The following is a 15,508-nucleotide window of genomic DNA, read 5'->3' as shown; positions in this document are numbered from 1 at the left end:
CATCTAGTCTAGTATTTCTTTGTTCTCAGGAGTTAATGCCTATCCACTTTGACACTTATTAGTCATCTTGGCAGAGATTTGTTCATGGGTCAGATTTATATAGACAAATAATGAATGTTAACTTTGTGTGTGCTGATTCACATAAACAGCCTTTATCCAATCAATATGTAAGACACGTGCAGCCCCAATGATTATAAAATAAATGTGAACTATAACCCCTTCCTTTAAAAAGTTATCGTAAATAAATAAATAAATAAATAAAATTCAGTGCCAGAGTGACTTTTTACCTACTTTGCTCATGTAATCATTACCTTTGCAAAGAAAAATAATAGCTAATATTGCTGAACACTTTATGTCTGCCATTTTATTATATTAACTCCCTAATGCTTATAAGAACATTATGAAATAGAAATTGTTATTCTCAGATTATAAACGAGAGCAAACCAGGACTCTGGAGGTTAAACCTTTTGACCATGATTTTAGCTAGTGGATATTATTATTTCTTTCTCTTTACATTTACATCTTCATCTTCATCTATTAAGTCTTCATCTTCATCAAGACCTGTGAGGAACTTGGTCAGTCTTCACATTTTACACTGAGGAAATTAAGACCCAGCAGAGGTAAGCAGCTTCTTTCTCAAGATCACAACTTTTACCCCTGGGGAAGTTCACAGGAACTTCTTTAAGGTGGGCTATGTTATAAGAATCCCAATGAAGTAAGCTTCTGGGTCTTGATTTTGTTCTGTCTTCTGAGCACTGGGAACATATCCTAACATTCTCTGTCACCACGTGCTGTAAGGATAGAGCAGCAGCTACTGCCTTGGTCTTGGGAAAGCCCCCAGAGCAAGCCTTGTCTACTCAGAAGCTATGGCCTCAGAGCAGGGGTGGGGGACCTTAGTGGTGGGGGGAGTTGGGGTGGCAGGATCCCTCCATCCCTCTACAAGCCCAGCTAATGGCATTTGGAGGGGGAGGCAATTGACCTGGGCTGAATTTTGGGTCCCCGACCTACTAGCTCCGTGACCTTGAGAAACTTGTATGATTCCTCTAAATTTGATTCTCATCTATAGACCAAGGATTTTTATGACAGTTGTTGTGAGGACCAGACAGCAAATATGTAACAAATGGTAAGTATAAATTAGAGCAAAACGAATGGTCCTGGCCAGTTTCAGAGATCCCTTGTAATTCCATTTCCAATTTATCTACCTTAATGTTTCTTAAAAGTCAGCAAGGATGCTGGGGATTCCTTCAAAATATATCTCCAGATCTTCAACAGACACTTAATTGACAAAGAACATTTGATAACTTGATGTGGTTCTTCATCAAGGACCTAGAAGTAAGAACTATTACACCTATAGGATTAGAAATCTTTTCATTTGCAAAGACCTATTTGGAGTGTTCTGGGCATAGTAATACTATAATTACCATATTTAACAGCTTATAAAGCACACGCCAAGCATATTCCTTGCCTGTTTACTAATGTCTAGGTATCAGCCTTTTAATGGTATCCATCAGCCTTGAAAATAAAAGTGAAATAACTTTTGAAACTGTAGTTCTCAAGCTTTAGTGTGCTCAGAATCTTGAGGAAACCTTGTGAAATGCATAGGTCTCAGGTAGGCAGAGCTGAGAAATCTGCATTTCTCAGTATCCAGCCTTGTTCTAAAGCTTATGCTCCTCAGAACATACCTTAAGAAAGGCTGTCTAAGGGTTTTCTGTCCAGCTACTCTTTCTTGAAGCTTCCCAGGAAAAACCCAAACAAACCCTTTCATTTACCAGTAGCAGTAGAAGAGCAATAGTTAACTCTTGAATTACAATAGATGTTTCCTCCTAATCTAAATGATTTAAGGGCACAGCTTCATTTGGTCCAGCTATATTATATTCTATAAAAAACCGGGACTCACAAGAAGCTTGAGGTAGGGACTGATTTCTCTCACCAGCTCTGATTGCTGGGCTGTGATGGATTTAGTTCTCTAACGAGCAAGTAATTTCTTCTTTGGCATGAGAGATTGGAAGCAAAAAGGAAAAGAGGAGTGAGTAAAAGGAGGTGATAATAAATGGTTTGTACAATGTGGGCTAGAAATAAAGCTGTCCAAAGAGAACTGAAGCTGAGTTCTTTCACCACACATCTAAAGATTCATATCGGGGTCTAAACAAGGTATGTCAGGTAGCTTAATTAGAAACTCCTGGACTATGAGTTTCACACACTCATGGGTGGGCCAATGGCTACTTTATTATTTAGGCTTCAGCAAAATGAGATAATAGCAATTATCCAAAAGGATTTGGATTTAAAAAACCCCACCTATTATCTTGTGCCTTAAAATAAAGCCTTGTTTTTAAACACAGCATATCACTGTTGTTTTTGAGTTTAAATATTAAGAAGAACATTTCGTTAATGATTAAAACAATACTGATTGTTTTAGGGGGCTCAGTGAACACTTAATCTGTCCTTACTCTAGGCAGTGTGTGGAAGGAGCACACTGCCTAATGCTCCAGGATGGACATTAGATAACTACTTAATGGAATTTTAATTTGTTTCATTATTAGTAGTAATTGATGTAATTCTGGGGGTGCCTAGTTGGCACAGTTGGTTAAGCTTCTGACTCTTGGTTTTGGCTCAGGTCGTGATCTCAGGGTCTGGAGATAGAAGCCAGCATTGGGCTCTGTGAAGTGCAGATGAAGTCGGCTTGAGACTCTCTCTCCCTCTCACTCTACAGCCCCCACCCCTCGCCGTGTGTGCTCTCTCTCTCATATAAATAAAATGAAATCTTTTTTAAAAGTTGACGTGATTCTGTGTTGGAAGCTGGAGGTATCCTGTCAGTCATCCTTTCAGGGTAGTGGTATTGCCCTGCCCTGTTTAATCAGAGGTTTCTAGAAGAGGTGAGCTCAGGTGTGATTTAAAGTGAAAGAAGATAGGTGTTTAATGAATTTCAATTAAAAAATGAAATCATTTTCAAATTGAAAAGGGGTATGGAAACTGTCCAAATACATTCCTTCTGCTGCTGAGAAAACCAAGGCCCACAGGAATTAAAGAACATGCTCAAAACTGTACAGTTTTTTTCTGTTGTTTGAGGCATTATTAAGCTAAAAGACCTCACAGGCCTAACCTGGAAAAGATGGCAGGATGCCTTGGCCCTGCTCTCACAGTTGTGTGTCTCCCCCCCCCCCCCACCGCCCCCACCCCACCCGCCCCATTTCATCTAATTCCAGCCTTTGGTGATCTGTGTTCCACATAGGAAGTAGTTCCTGTTTTCTAAATATTGAAGGTGTGTTAATGTAAAAGTCTTTGTAGGTGAGTTACCTAGGATAGATACCTGTTTAAGTAAAGACCTAAATGTTTTGCTGGGACAGTGAAGAGTAGTAGCTATCCCAGGGTAAGAAATCCGGACAGAAAAGGCACAGTCCTCCAGCACTCCCTGGTCTACCCTGAGCTCAGGGCTGTGACCCTCAGCCCCGCCCTGCAGTATTAGCTCAGAAATCCAGAGCAGAGCCTGTGATTTACTTCAGGGCTCTGGGCAAGATCCTTTAACCTGGCTGTTCTTCCCCTTCTGTGTTTGTAAACCAGGGAGATGATGCTGATAGCTCCAGCACTGTGGCATCAGAGACACCGTGTGAAATTAACTCCTGTTTGGGAAGGTTTTAAGCACACATTCCACCTCCCTGCTAATATGATTACTAGCACTTTCCTGTAAGAAAGGGCCAACGCCTCACCCTTTTCTTCCTTTAAAAACAGAACAAAGGGTGTCTTTTCTTGTCTCCTTGTGGCCAAAAAGGTTGCTGCTTTAGTGGTTGGTTACCTCCTGAGAAGGTCAGTTTGCTGAGTTTAAGTATTCCCAGGTGTGCCACAAATAAACAACAATAACAACAAAAATGACCTCTGTGGTGGTTCTTAAGAGGGTTTCTGAGTGATAATAAGCAGGCTTTTCTAACTGTAAAAACATGGCCCCAGTCTGTCTCCATGCCACCACTGTCCTCAAAAGTGTTAGGCCTGGACTGGGAGGGGAAAACTCACCTGTTTATTGGGGACATATTTCTGAGGGTCATCGCCAAGGCTTTCCACAAGAAGCATTGAAAACAATGTTTTGGAAGGAAAGTCACCTTTCGATAGCCAAAGAAGTGCCTCTTAGAGCACACAGTTCTGCGCACAGCCTGTTTCTCACTGTTTGGAAATCCTTTAACAGTTTATGGAAGGCCACTCTTTAAAGCAATCCAACAGCTCCTTTTTCCATAACCTGATTTTAGAGGTGTTTCATTATCTCTAATTACTTGGGGTAAATGGTGATTACTCAGTGTTTTAATCATCAGTTTGGGCAGCAGTTACTCTAAACTCGGGGAAGCCCAGACTCCCATGGGTATTTTTGGAAGGTACGGCGACTAGTCGGTGCATGCTTTCTAGTACCTCTGCACGTGGTCCCCAGGTGAGCCCCGGCCGCTTCCCCGAGCTGGAAGCAGCGTCGTCCCGGCCCGGGCAGCAGCTGCAGACTCAGGCGCAGCCCGGGCTTCCGGGACCCGGGCCTCCGAGGCGAGGCCCGGCGGCTGGATGGGAGGATGTGGGCGGGGCTCTCATCCCAGAATGGAGGCGAGCGAGGGCGGAGGGAAGAAAGGAGGGGCTGCCGGGGACAAGGAGGAGGAAGGAAAGAAAGAAAGAGCGAGGGAAAGAGGGGGGAAGGAGAAGATGCACGAGGGCAGAGGAGGAGGGAGGGAGGGAAGGAGAGCGGAGCCCTGCCCGGAAGCTAGGTGAGTGTGGCATCCGAGCAGAGGGACGGGAGCCTGAGACGCTGCTCGGGGCTGAGTATCTCGCCTCTCTCCCTGATGGGATTCCCATCCGCGCCGTCTCGAGCCTGCAGCACCCCAGTCCTCGGCCCTTGCCCAGGTTCACTGCAGCCGTTCAGAGGTCCCCAGGAGCTGCTGCTGGCGAGCCCGTTACTGCAGGGACCTATGGTGAGCAAGGCTACCTGGCGAGGGGTGCCAGGCAGAGGGGACCGGGGAGCATCCGTGGGGGGAACAGCGGGGGTGCTCAGCCTCTGGCCCCACTCAAGTGGCCTATTTTCCCCCAACGGTGGTGCTAGAGGAAGGGATGCTGGAGCTGAAGGACACCTCCGCAGCTGCTACTGCCTCTACCGAGGCCACTTTCTCCGTCCGGCGGCCCCGGGCGATTTTCACCTTTGGTAGGTTCCGGGCAGAAGAGATGGGAAGAAGAGGAGCCTTTAGTTGGGGGTCGCTGGGAAAGACTGCGAGGTCTTGAGCGGAACGCGTCGCGGGGGCTCTGGTGTTCGCGACCCCCGGACGGGAAGGGCCGAGACAGAAAGGACTGTAGCTCCGAAGTTCCGACAGTATGAGGGGGCCGAGGGACCTCGAGGTGGAGGAAGAACACTTAACCAGGTTTGGTTCTGCTGCCGGGAGCGCGGTCCTGCTACCTCCGGAGCCTGCGCGCCGCTCTAGGGGCCGCGGGCTGCGTCGAGGGGAGTGTCACCCGACCCTGTCCCCAGCCGGCGGGAGCTCCTGAGAGCACGCGAACTGCGGCTGCACGACGGGCCTTATCCACAAGCTGTTTTCAGGAACTTGCAGCATCCAAGGGGCCTCTCTCCTATCATTTCCTGGTGTAGGGTCTGTAGGGTCAATGGTCGGGGTGCCTGGCGCTGCGGGCACGCGTCTTCCTGCGGTGTCGTGGCCCATAGGGAGTCGCTGGCGAGACGCCCTGCGGACCGAGGCTTATACTGGTCCTCCCAGCCCAGAGCCAACCGTCAAAGGTCCGGGAATTCCCGGGTCCCTGCGGACCCTTCCCGGTCAGAGCTGGGCCGGAGGCCTCAACCGCTTCGTGCGCACCGCTTAGGTGGATGGACTATGAGGAGCGCAGTTTGTGGGCTGAAAGCTTTGTGAGACGTTAGCCCCCACCCCCCGCCCCGCGCCCCAAAACATAGATTTGGTAAACCGAGGCCACCTCTGGGCAAACTTCGGCGTCGGGAGAAGTCTCTGGCGGGGAAGTAAAGGACAACGCCACGAGTTCGTCCCTGGCACCCTCTCTCCCCCAGAAAAAATTCTGGAGACGGACGTCCTTTTGGGCTTTTGTCTTTTTTAATCAAAGAAAAAATGGGGAAGGGGGGTAATTGCGGGATTAGAGACGAATCCTACGAAATCCAAAATTGAAACACTACCTGGGGAGTTCGGCCCCCGGGTTATAGAGCCGCGCGCTCCCTCCGCCGCCCGGGGAGATTCCGAGGGGCAGAGGATAGTCCGGAGATCCCGAGCGCCCGCCCCTTCCACCGGCCCTTCGCCCCGCGGGGACTGGCTCTTCTCCGTCTTCTTTTCCCACTTCTACAGCGCTTCCCACCCGGCACATCTAAGGTTCCAGGCGTCTGAAAACCAACCAACCAACCCACCCCTCTTTGCTCTCCCAGCCCTTTCGCAGTCGGTCCCAGCGGTGGCGCGGGAGCGGGAAAACCGTAGAGCGGCTCACGCAGCGGCGCGGCTGTCGCGCGGCGCCGACGGTCGCGCAGGGGCGCCCGCGGCCTCCACTCCCCGGCCGGCGGTGTGGGGCGGCGCTGGGCAGCCGGGGAGCCCAGGGAGCCCAGGGAGAGCTAAGCGCTTGATTCTTTACTCTTCCTCATACGCTTTCCGCGCGTGCCCCCAAGAAGAAAACCAAATTTGTGAGGGAGAGAGGCGGGCAACCTGAGCGCTGGATCTCTGCAGAGACCCGAGGCTGGAACTTTAAAGTGCCTCGGAAGGGAGGGTGGGTGCGGTGGCCTTGGGAGCAGGAGTCTGGGGTTCGGGACCCCGCGGCGGGCTGGGGCCGAGGCAGAGTCGCGCGGGGCAGGTTTTTGTGAAGGCCCCCGTGCAGAACGACCCCCGCACGCACCATCTTCCCTTAAAGTCAGGACATCCCGGTAATTCCTTGAGCTGTGGGTTGGTTAAGATTCTTGAAGAAATATTTGCTGCGACTCTGCAGCTGGTGCAAAGGAGGAAGGGGGTGGGGGGAGGAAGTGGCGGGGTGGGGAGGAGTGGTGGTTTCAAAAATAAGACAATCTGGAGAAAGAGAGCGAGAGACGCAGACACAGAGGTCGAGCGCAGGCCGAAAGCTGTTCACGGTTTTCTCGACTCCTGGGAACGCGGTGGGATGGATTTCCTTTCTGCGCCGGGCCGGGAGTTGTAAAACCTCAGCGACATTAAGACCCGAAACTTGTGATGCGCCCTTTCCGCGGCGACGTCTCCTTTTGAGTCCGCCCCTCCGCCTAGAATGGCTCGAGGACCGCTTTCTTTGGGGATTTGCTTTGCTCGGAGTGGACCCCGAGGCTGACGCGGTGCGGAGATTCTCTCCGCAATGGAGCGGCCGCTCCCTCCCCACTTTCCCATACGGATCTCCGCCTAACACCTCCCCCTCCGGCTCGGTGCGTGACAGGGGCGGCCGCTTTCGGCTGGGAGCTCGAGCGCCAGCCCGGCTAGTCCGAGCCGTCGCAGGAGTTCGCCAGGGCGTGACTGGCTGTCGCTGGGAGCAATGTTTGGCCTCGCCGAGACCCCGGGGAGGAAGTGGCGGGGAGCGCGCGCGCGCGTTTGTCTGTCCCTCAGCGCTTTCCTTTTTAAGTGCCCCTGGGTTGGCGAGGCTTTGAGCTGCGGAGACGCCGCCGCCCCCGCTCCCGGCCCCATTTGAGCCGCGATCGAGCGGGAGGCGCAGCCCCCACCGTGCGCCCCAGATCCTCCGGCTTCAGGCCGCTGGCGCGAGGGCCCGCGCCGCTGCACCGAACGTCGCAAGTAGAAGCGAGGACCGCGTCCTTCGTGAACCGCGCCCGGGGACCGGCCGGGGGCTGCGCCGAGCGCGGCGCGGAGCTCCTCCCGGACGGCTGGCGGCTCCCGCGGCCCGCGCGGGGGTTGGCCTCTCCTGGAGGGGGCGGGGCCGCGGGAGGAGGACGCGCGCGCCCTTTCGCCGCCCGCCGCGGGAAGGGCGGGCTCCTCCGTGCGCGGGGCGGGGCCTCTGCGTTCACGTGACTGAGAGGGGCTGGAAGAAAAACAGAGCCAGTCTGCGCCAGAGTCTCATTATATTCAAATATTCATTTTAGGAGCCATTCCGTAGTGCCATCCAGAGCAACGCGTTGCCGCAGCTCCTCTGAGCCTTTCCAGCAAGTTTGTTCAAGATTGGCTGTCAAGAATCATGGACTGTTATTATATGCCTTGTTTTCTGTCAGTGAGTAGACACCTCTTCCTTCCCCCCTTCCTGGGATTTCACTCTGCCCTCCCCACCCCTGCTCGCCTCGGGTCCCTCCCGTCGGACCTTTTTTTTCCAGAGTTCACACTCCGCTTTCTGGCAGCGCTGTCGCTTTCTTCTTGGCCAGGCAGCCGCTGGGCTCTGAGCGTACCGGTTTTGTTTAAAGCTCTGCTTGTTCCCACTCGCACTCTCGGATGGTGTGCGTTGCAAGAAAGGGGAGCAGGAGGGGGCTAAAGAGATGAAAGGTCCGCAGCCCGGGGTTGTCCTTTCTGGGCGAACACACACACACACACACACACACACGCACGCACACTTAACTGGGGAGCGCCCCCGTGCTTGTTCCCAGCTGCTTGTCAAAACTCACAGAGGTCTCTCTCGGAACCATCCCCACTCCCCCACCCCCTGCTTTTCTGGGAGTGAGTGAGCGGCGCGATCAGATGCTTTTTGCTGGGCATTTCAAACTCATCAGCCACAGTAAAATAAACCGTCAAGCCACTCACTCGGTCAGCTCCCAGACCACGTTCTGGTCTCAGCCTCTGGACCCCGCCACCCTGAGTCTTCGCCCACCCTCTTGCTCCGAACCAGCTGGAAGTTGTGGAAGTTGGGCTCCGAGGGCGGAGGAAGAAGGGGGGTGGAGGAAGAGGGAGAGAGGCTGAAGGTCTGAAGTGGAGAGCGATGGCATTTTAGTTCTCCCTCCCCCACCCTTTTTTACCTCCTCAATGTTAACTGTTTATCCTTGAAGAAACCAAGCTGAGATCATGGCTCAGATAGCAGTTGGGACAAAAAAAGATTAACAGGATGGAGGCTATCTGATTTGGGGTTATTTGACTGTAAACAAGTTAGACCAAGTAATTACAGGGCAATTCCTACTTTCAGGCCGTGCATGGCTGCAGCTGGTGCTGGTGGGGGTGTGTGAGGGAGAAGACACAAACTTGATCTTTCTGACCTGTTTTACATCTTGACCCTCCATCACTAGCCTTATATGCATATGCAGAGACATCTCTGTTTCTCTCTCGTTATTGGTGTTTATTTATTCTTTAACCTTCCACCTCCTCCCCCTCCCCAGAGACACCATGATTCCTGGTAACCGAATGCTGATGGTCGTTTTATTATGCCAAGTCCTGCTAGGAGGCTCGAGCCATGCTAGTTTGATACCTGAGACGGGGAAGAAAAAAGTCGCCGAGATTCAGGGCCACGCGGGAGGACGCCGCTCAGGGCAGAGCCATGAGCTCCTGCGGGACTTCGAGGCTACACTTCTGCAGATGTTCGGGCTGCGCCGCCGCCCGCAGCCTAGCAAGAGCGCCGTCATCCCAGATTACATGCGGGATCTTTACCGGCTCCAGTCTGGGGAGGAGGAGGAGGAAGAGCAGATCCACAGCATCGGTCTGGAATACCCTGAGCGCCCCGCCAGTAGGGCCAACACCGTGAGGAGCTTCCACCACGAAGGTCAGTCCGTGCGGAGAGTCCCTGGCGGGGGAGGGCTAATAGGGCTGGTTGGTGGGGCCATGGAAGCCCTGGGAGAGAAGAGTTCAGGTTACATCAAAGCCCCAAATCCTGGACGCTGGAGAACAGAGCTGCTTACCTCCAAGAGCTGTGGCTGAATTTATTTTTTGGAGACAGAGGGGAGGGGTTCGGGGGAAGGGGAATGACACCACTCAGACGTGGGCTAGCCCCTGTGGTGTGTTTTTGCTATATCAAAGCCTTTTTTGCCAGGTTTTCTGCCCGTTTTTTTCAAAGCACCTACTGAATTTAATATTACAGCTGTGTGTTTGTCAGGTTTATTCAATAGGGGCCTTGTAATCCGATCTGAATGTTTCCTAGCGGATGTTTCTTTTCCAAAGTAAATCTGAGTTATTAATCCACCAGCATCATTACTGTGTTGGAATTTATTTTCCCCTCTGTAACATGATCAACAAGGCATGCTCTGTGTTTCCAAGATCGCTGGGGAAATGTTTAGTAACATACTCGAAAGTGGAAGAAGAGGGAGAGGGTAGTTGTGAGCATGTTTCCTCCTGCCTCTGCTCTGTTGGCCCCCCTTTTTCTTTATAACCAGTTGTAAAGAAAACTGTATACACAAAGCCAAGAGAGCTTTAAAAGGGGAGTCTGATGGTGGTGGAGTAAGGAGTTGACACATGGAAATTATTAGACATATAAAGGAGGTTGGGAGATACTTTCTGTCTTTGGTGCTTGCTGAATGCTAGCTAAGTTTTGCTGGTTTGCTAGCTGCCCATTTATCTGTTCCTTCAGACTAAAAGATATGCTTATTTCCCCAAATGGGCTTTCACTAGGTAAGCAGAATTCAGCACCCATCACCCAAAGCTTCTCGACTGAAGCTATTTCTTGACTTTTAGATTTCTCAAAAAAGTTAATGTGCTTTTATTTTTTTTTTCTTTTCCCTTTTTCTTTTTCCTCCTTGACTGTGCCTAGAACATTTGGAGAACATCCCAGGGACCAGCGAAAACTCTGCTTTTCGTTTCCTCTTTAACCTCAGTAGCATCCCAGAGAATGAGGTGATCTCCTCTGCAGAGCTTCGACTCTTCCGGGAGCAGGTGAACCAGGGCCCTGATTGGGAGCAGGGCTTCCACCGAATAAACATTTATGAGGTTATGAAGCCCCCGGCAGAAGTGTCGCGTGGGCACCTCATCACACGACTACTGGACACGAGACTGGTCCACCACAATGTGACACGGTGGGAAACTTTTGATGTGAGCCCTGCGGTCCTTCGCTGGACCCGGGAGAAGCAGCCGAACTACGGGCTGGCCATTGAGGTGACTCACCTCCATCAGACACGGACCCACCAGGGCCAGCATGTCAGGATTAGCCGATCGTTACCTCAAGGGAGTGGAGATTGGGCTCAGCTCCGGCCCCTCCTGGTCACTTTTGGCCATGATGGCCGTGGACATGCCTTGACCCGACGCCAGAGGGCCAAGCGGAGCCCCAAGCATCATCCGCAGCGGGCCCGGAAGAAGAATAAGAACTGTCGGCGCCACTCGCTCTATGTGGACTTCAGCGATGTGGGCTGGAACGACTGGATTGTGGCCCCACCAGGCTACCAGGCCTTCTACTGCCACGGGGACTGCCCCTTTCCACTGGCCGACCACCTCAACTCAACCAACCATGCCATTGTGCAGACCCTGGTCAACTCTGTCAACTCCAGTATCCCCAAAGCCTGTTGTGTTCCCACCGAACTGAGCGCCATCTCCATGCTGTACCTGGATGAGTATGACAAGGTGGTACTGAAAAATTATCAGGAGATGGTAGTAGAGGGATGTGGGTGTCGCTGAGATCAGGCAGTCCTTGGGGACACACACGTTCCTGTCCACTCACCCACACACTACACAGACTGCTTCCTTATAGCTGGACTTCTATCTTTAAAAAAAAAAAAAAGAAAAAAAAAGAAAAGAAAAAAAAACCTAAACATTCACCTTGACCTTATTTATGACTTTACGTGCAAATGTTTTGACCATATTGATCATATATTTTGACAAAATATATTTATAACTACATATTAAAAGAAAAAATAAAATGAGTCATTATTTTAAAGGTACCCTGTTCCTTTTCTCTTTAATCCTTTTTCCTTCTGCCCCATCTCCTTTGAATGAGATTTTTTTTTCCTGTTGAGGAGGGGCTAGGCAGGTTGGAAGTCGGAGGGTGGTAACTGGAGGTGGTTAAGTTGGAGGAACAGGAAGTAAACTGATGGTAGAGAGATGGTAATTGCCAGGATGAATTGTTTTCCATTTCTATTTAATGTTAACAAGGACGCAGTATCCTCTCCCATCTGGATGACACATGCCTTGGAGAAACAGTGGGATGAAAGGAGCAGGCCAGATTAAAGACTCAGTTTTGGGCTCCTTGTACATCTCCTGGTTTTGCTCACCTGTTAGAGGTGTGTCCCAGCTGAATGTGATGGATAGAGTCTCAACCCTAGGGAATAACTCCCACCGCAGCTTTTATGATACCCTAGGGTGTCTCCAGTCATGATAGGCACTGGTGTACTACCTTGCACGTGAGTGTGTGTGTGTGTGTACACAGGATTTCAGGGTGGTGGTGAAGTGGGTTTTATTCAATAGAACAAATAATGTGCCTTACCTTTGAACAGTTTGGTGACCACACTTTAATATTCCACATGGTAGAATTCTCCAGTGCTTCTTGACTTTTTCCCCTTGTCTCCTAGTCCCCACCTGAAAGCCTTCATGGAGTTCAAAATTCTAACAGTTTGGGCTGGATGACAATGGGATCAGAAACTGAAGGGTCAAAACTTCTAAGTAGGCACTGTGAAAACATCGTCCTTTATGCAATCTCAGGTCAAATGCCCTCTCCCCTCCTCTAGAGCTGGGCAAAAAGGGAGTTACCTAGTGGATGTGCTCTTCTGAGCCAGGGTGTCTTCAAGGAGAAAAGTCCAATTTGGGACTGAAAAGGAAAATGCTAGTATGTTGAGTGTCCCTCATTTAGGTGCTTGCCAATAAGGCAGAGAATTGGCTCTCTAGAATGACCTGTATATAAAAGCTAAGAGGACCAGAGGAAGAGACCTTTGCTTTTTCTTACTTGCCACTAGCAACTAAATTCAGCCTTGGCATTTTGGCCTGCTTAGGTTCATTTCTTATGTGTGTACTTTTCCCTGCAGAGTCTCGGGTAGGTTTGGGACCAAAGCTGTGTCTTCGTACTGTCTTTGTGAGGTGGACTGATAGGAGTCTGTTTCTCCCTCATGAAGGTGGAGGTACCAGTGGTAGTGGTGGTGGTGTGTGTGTGTGTGTGTGTGTGTGCACCCACCCCCTGCGTTCATTTACACAACTCTTCCATATGCTCTTGGCGGTGGGGTAGGTGAAGCAGGACTCATTTTTGTTTTTAATTACTGAAGTCCTACAATCCTCCAAAAGGAGCAGCTTAGTGGAAACCAATAAAAATAGAAGTGGAGCGGTTGCCAAAGCCCCAGCTCCCCGGAGAGCGCAGGTGGAGAGAGGAGATCAGAGCCCCAGGCAAAGGCAGCAAGACTCCACAGTTCCTCCAGCACTCCCTGCATAGAGGGATACTTCTCCCCCTCTTCAAGCCCCCCAGGTCGCTGCCCCTTTGATTAATGGTATGGAGGTCGAATAAATCATTTAAGGGAAGCCCATTATGGGTTCCCCTCAGGCGGGCTCGATTTGTTTTGCCCGATTTCCAGCAACTTTCTGAAATGTCCGTGTTATTGGAACGGAACCCGCAGATCGCTAGCGCTTGGACAGATTCTCAGAGGGCGAATCCCGAGCCTGGTGGCTGCCGGGCTCAGGTCACTTTCTAGCAACCACCCTGCCCCCCACAACCTTCCCCCTCCTTCTACTGGCTTATTTTCAGGAATGGATAATGTTGTTTATTTGTTCAGCCAAATATTTGGTCTGGGGAATTTACCGTGAAATTCTGTGAATTGCATATACCTAGTTAACAAAATAGTCCTAATGCCACAAATGCTAGCATGAAAAACAACGAGCTACGGCCAGCTTTAACTCTTTAAATTCTGTTTGAGGTCATAGTCCTGAGGTCCGGGGAGATAAGGGGTTGAACGTGTGTGGAGATGGTTTAATTTAGGTTTCAGCGTTCTATTTTGGACTAACGCTCGACCGAGTACTTTATGGAGGCTGTAGACTGGTACTCGGCATCGTTTTTTGGATCCAGCCTGCCGCCGCCCGTCCCCCGACCCTCGACCCCATGTCTCTTCCCCAGAGAAATGTTCCCTTTACTTAAAGAAAGATGGGGAGGGAGAATCGCTCTTGAGGAGTTCAGCAAAGTCGTAAGCACATCAGAAGAGCTGCTCGGTCGATCCCAGCCCAACCTTTAAACTGGAACCGGCTTCCTAGGAGCTTAAGGAAAAAGAGGGGAAGAGGGGAAGAGAGTCGGGGCCCGGAACGCATCACACATTCCCCGGCTTTCGTTGCATAATGCGCTCAGAACCTGCCAGGTGACCTGCTGACTTTGTTTTCTGTCTTGACCGTGCTTCATTCCACCAGCCCCTTTCCGCCGGTCAGCACCACACTGAGAGGGCTCTGGGCAGCCGCGGCGCTGGCGGACCCCAAGAATCACCGGCCTTGGACCGACGTCAAGATCCGGCCCCACAGGCTCCGCCCCGCGCCTGCTCCGGGAGCTCCCCCGGTCGGCGGCAGCTGCGGCGGCGGGGGCGCCAGGGGGCGTCCTACCCGCCGGGGACTAGACGGGGCACTGGGCGGCGGGGACGGCAGATGCACCGCGGGCTCCCTCCTCGCAGCCCGCTCCAAGCCAGACTGCAGATTTCAGCCCTCCCCCCGCCCCCCAGCCCCGGCCCCACTCCCTACCCCCGGAGCTGGCCGCCCGTCCAGCTCGTCCTCGGTCTGGGCCCCGGGGCTCAGGTGAAGTTCTGCAACGACAGATGGATCTGATTAGTGCTCGCGGGTCCTAAGGGCGGGTGCTCAGCACATTTAACGTGAAATGGGGTCAAGCGGCCGTGCCGAGCGGTGGAGTCTGGGGAAAAATCTCACCCGGGTGGAGAGGCGTAAGGAGGGTCGAGATCTTCAGGCTTTTCCGCGGCGGCAGGCGGAAAGCAAAATGAGCGACCAAGGCTGAGCTTGCACAACGCCCCCAGTGGGTCCGCATAAAACTGGGAGCATGGGAGAACAGACCACCTGACAGAGGGTCGGACATCAGACTGGTCGCGCTGGCTGCCCTCTCAGCCTCCTCGGGATGCACAGAGCCCTGGGGTCCCGCTGAATTGCCTCCACGATTCCCCATTGCAAGGAAGGAGAACAGAAGAGGCTGAGGGTGTGCAAGAATGGGTTGACAGATTTCTTTCAGAAATGAGGTGCCGAGCCCATAATTCTTGACAGCACCAAGGCTGAACTCTGGGCCTCCCAGGGACGCCCAGTGTCCCTACCCTCATCCAAAGGCCAGAACTCAAAATGGTGACCGCCCCCCACCCCGCCGCCGCCCAAAGATGAATCAAGGGAAATAAAGCTTGAGACCCAAGTCTCCAAACTCTTTGTGCTCTGTGATACTTTTGCTTCAAGACACAGCAAATCGTATAAAATGTACACACGTTCTCTTTTTTAGTTGAAAAGAATAATACAAAAGTAACATTGGTGACCCTACATTACATGAGAAATCAGAAAGTTATTAGTACACCCTAGAGGAATTTCGGGTAACTGGGGGACTGCGGAGGTAGAATTGATGCAGAATTATTCTGGCATATTATTTGAGATAAACTATCATCATTCTAAAAACTAGAAATACATTGAGTGGTTACAAATGTAGCCCCCGTGGCCCCATTTCCCCATGTTTTCAACACTTAGCAGCAGAATAAATACACGATTCAAAA

The 15,508-nt window shown here is 51.4% G+C and overlaps 1 protein-coding gene across 4 annotated transcripts; it reads left to right on the top strand.

Moving 5' to 3' along the window:
• The first annotated feature begins 4,634 nt into the window (after positions 1-4,634).
• On the top strand, positions 4,635-11,737 carry BMP4 (bone morphogenetic protein 4). Of its 4 annotated transcripts, none has more exons than XM_032344261.1 (4): positions 4,635-4,730; positions 8,045-8,169; positions 9,310-9,636; positions 10,618-11,737. In XM_032344261.1, the coding sequence occupies exons 1-4, from the start codon at positions 4,669-4,671 to the stop codon at positions 11,472-11,474; spliced, it is 1,371 nt and encodes a 456-aa protein (XP_032200152.1). In that variant the 5' UTR covers positions 4,635-4,668; the 3' UTR covers positions 11,475-11,737. The 4 variants fall into 4 exon arrangements, with proteins under 4 accessions (XP_032200152.1, XP_032200155.1, XP_032200154.1 ...); XM_032344264.1 differs by lacking the exon at positions 4,635-4,730 and adding an exon at positions 4,808-4,934 and having other exon boundaries at positions 10,618-11,729; XM_032344263.1 differs by lacking the exon at positions 4,635-4,730 and adding an exon at positions 7,249-7,378 and having other exon boundaries at positions 10,618-11,729.
• Positions 11,738-15,508: the final 3,771 nt, after the last annotated feature.

Source organism: Mustela erminea, chromosome 5 (genome assembly GCF_009829155.1).
Source record: "Mustela erminea isolate mMusErm1 chromosome 5, mMusErm1.Pri, whole genome shotgun sequence".
NCBI lineage: Eukaryota > Metazoa > Chordata > Mammalia > Carnivora > Mustelidae > Mustela > Mustela erminea.
The sequence above is the reverse complement of the archived record's forward strand: the minus strand, read 5'-3'. Positions and strand labels throughout refer to the sequence as shown.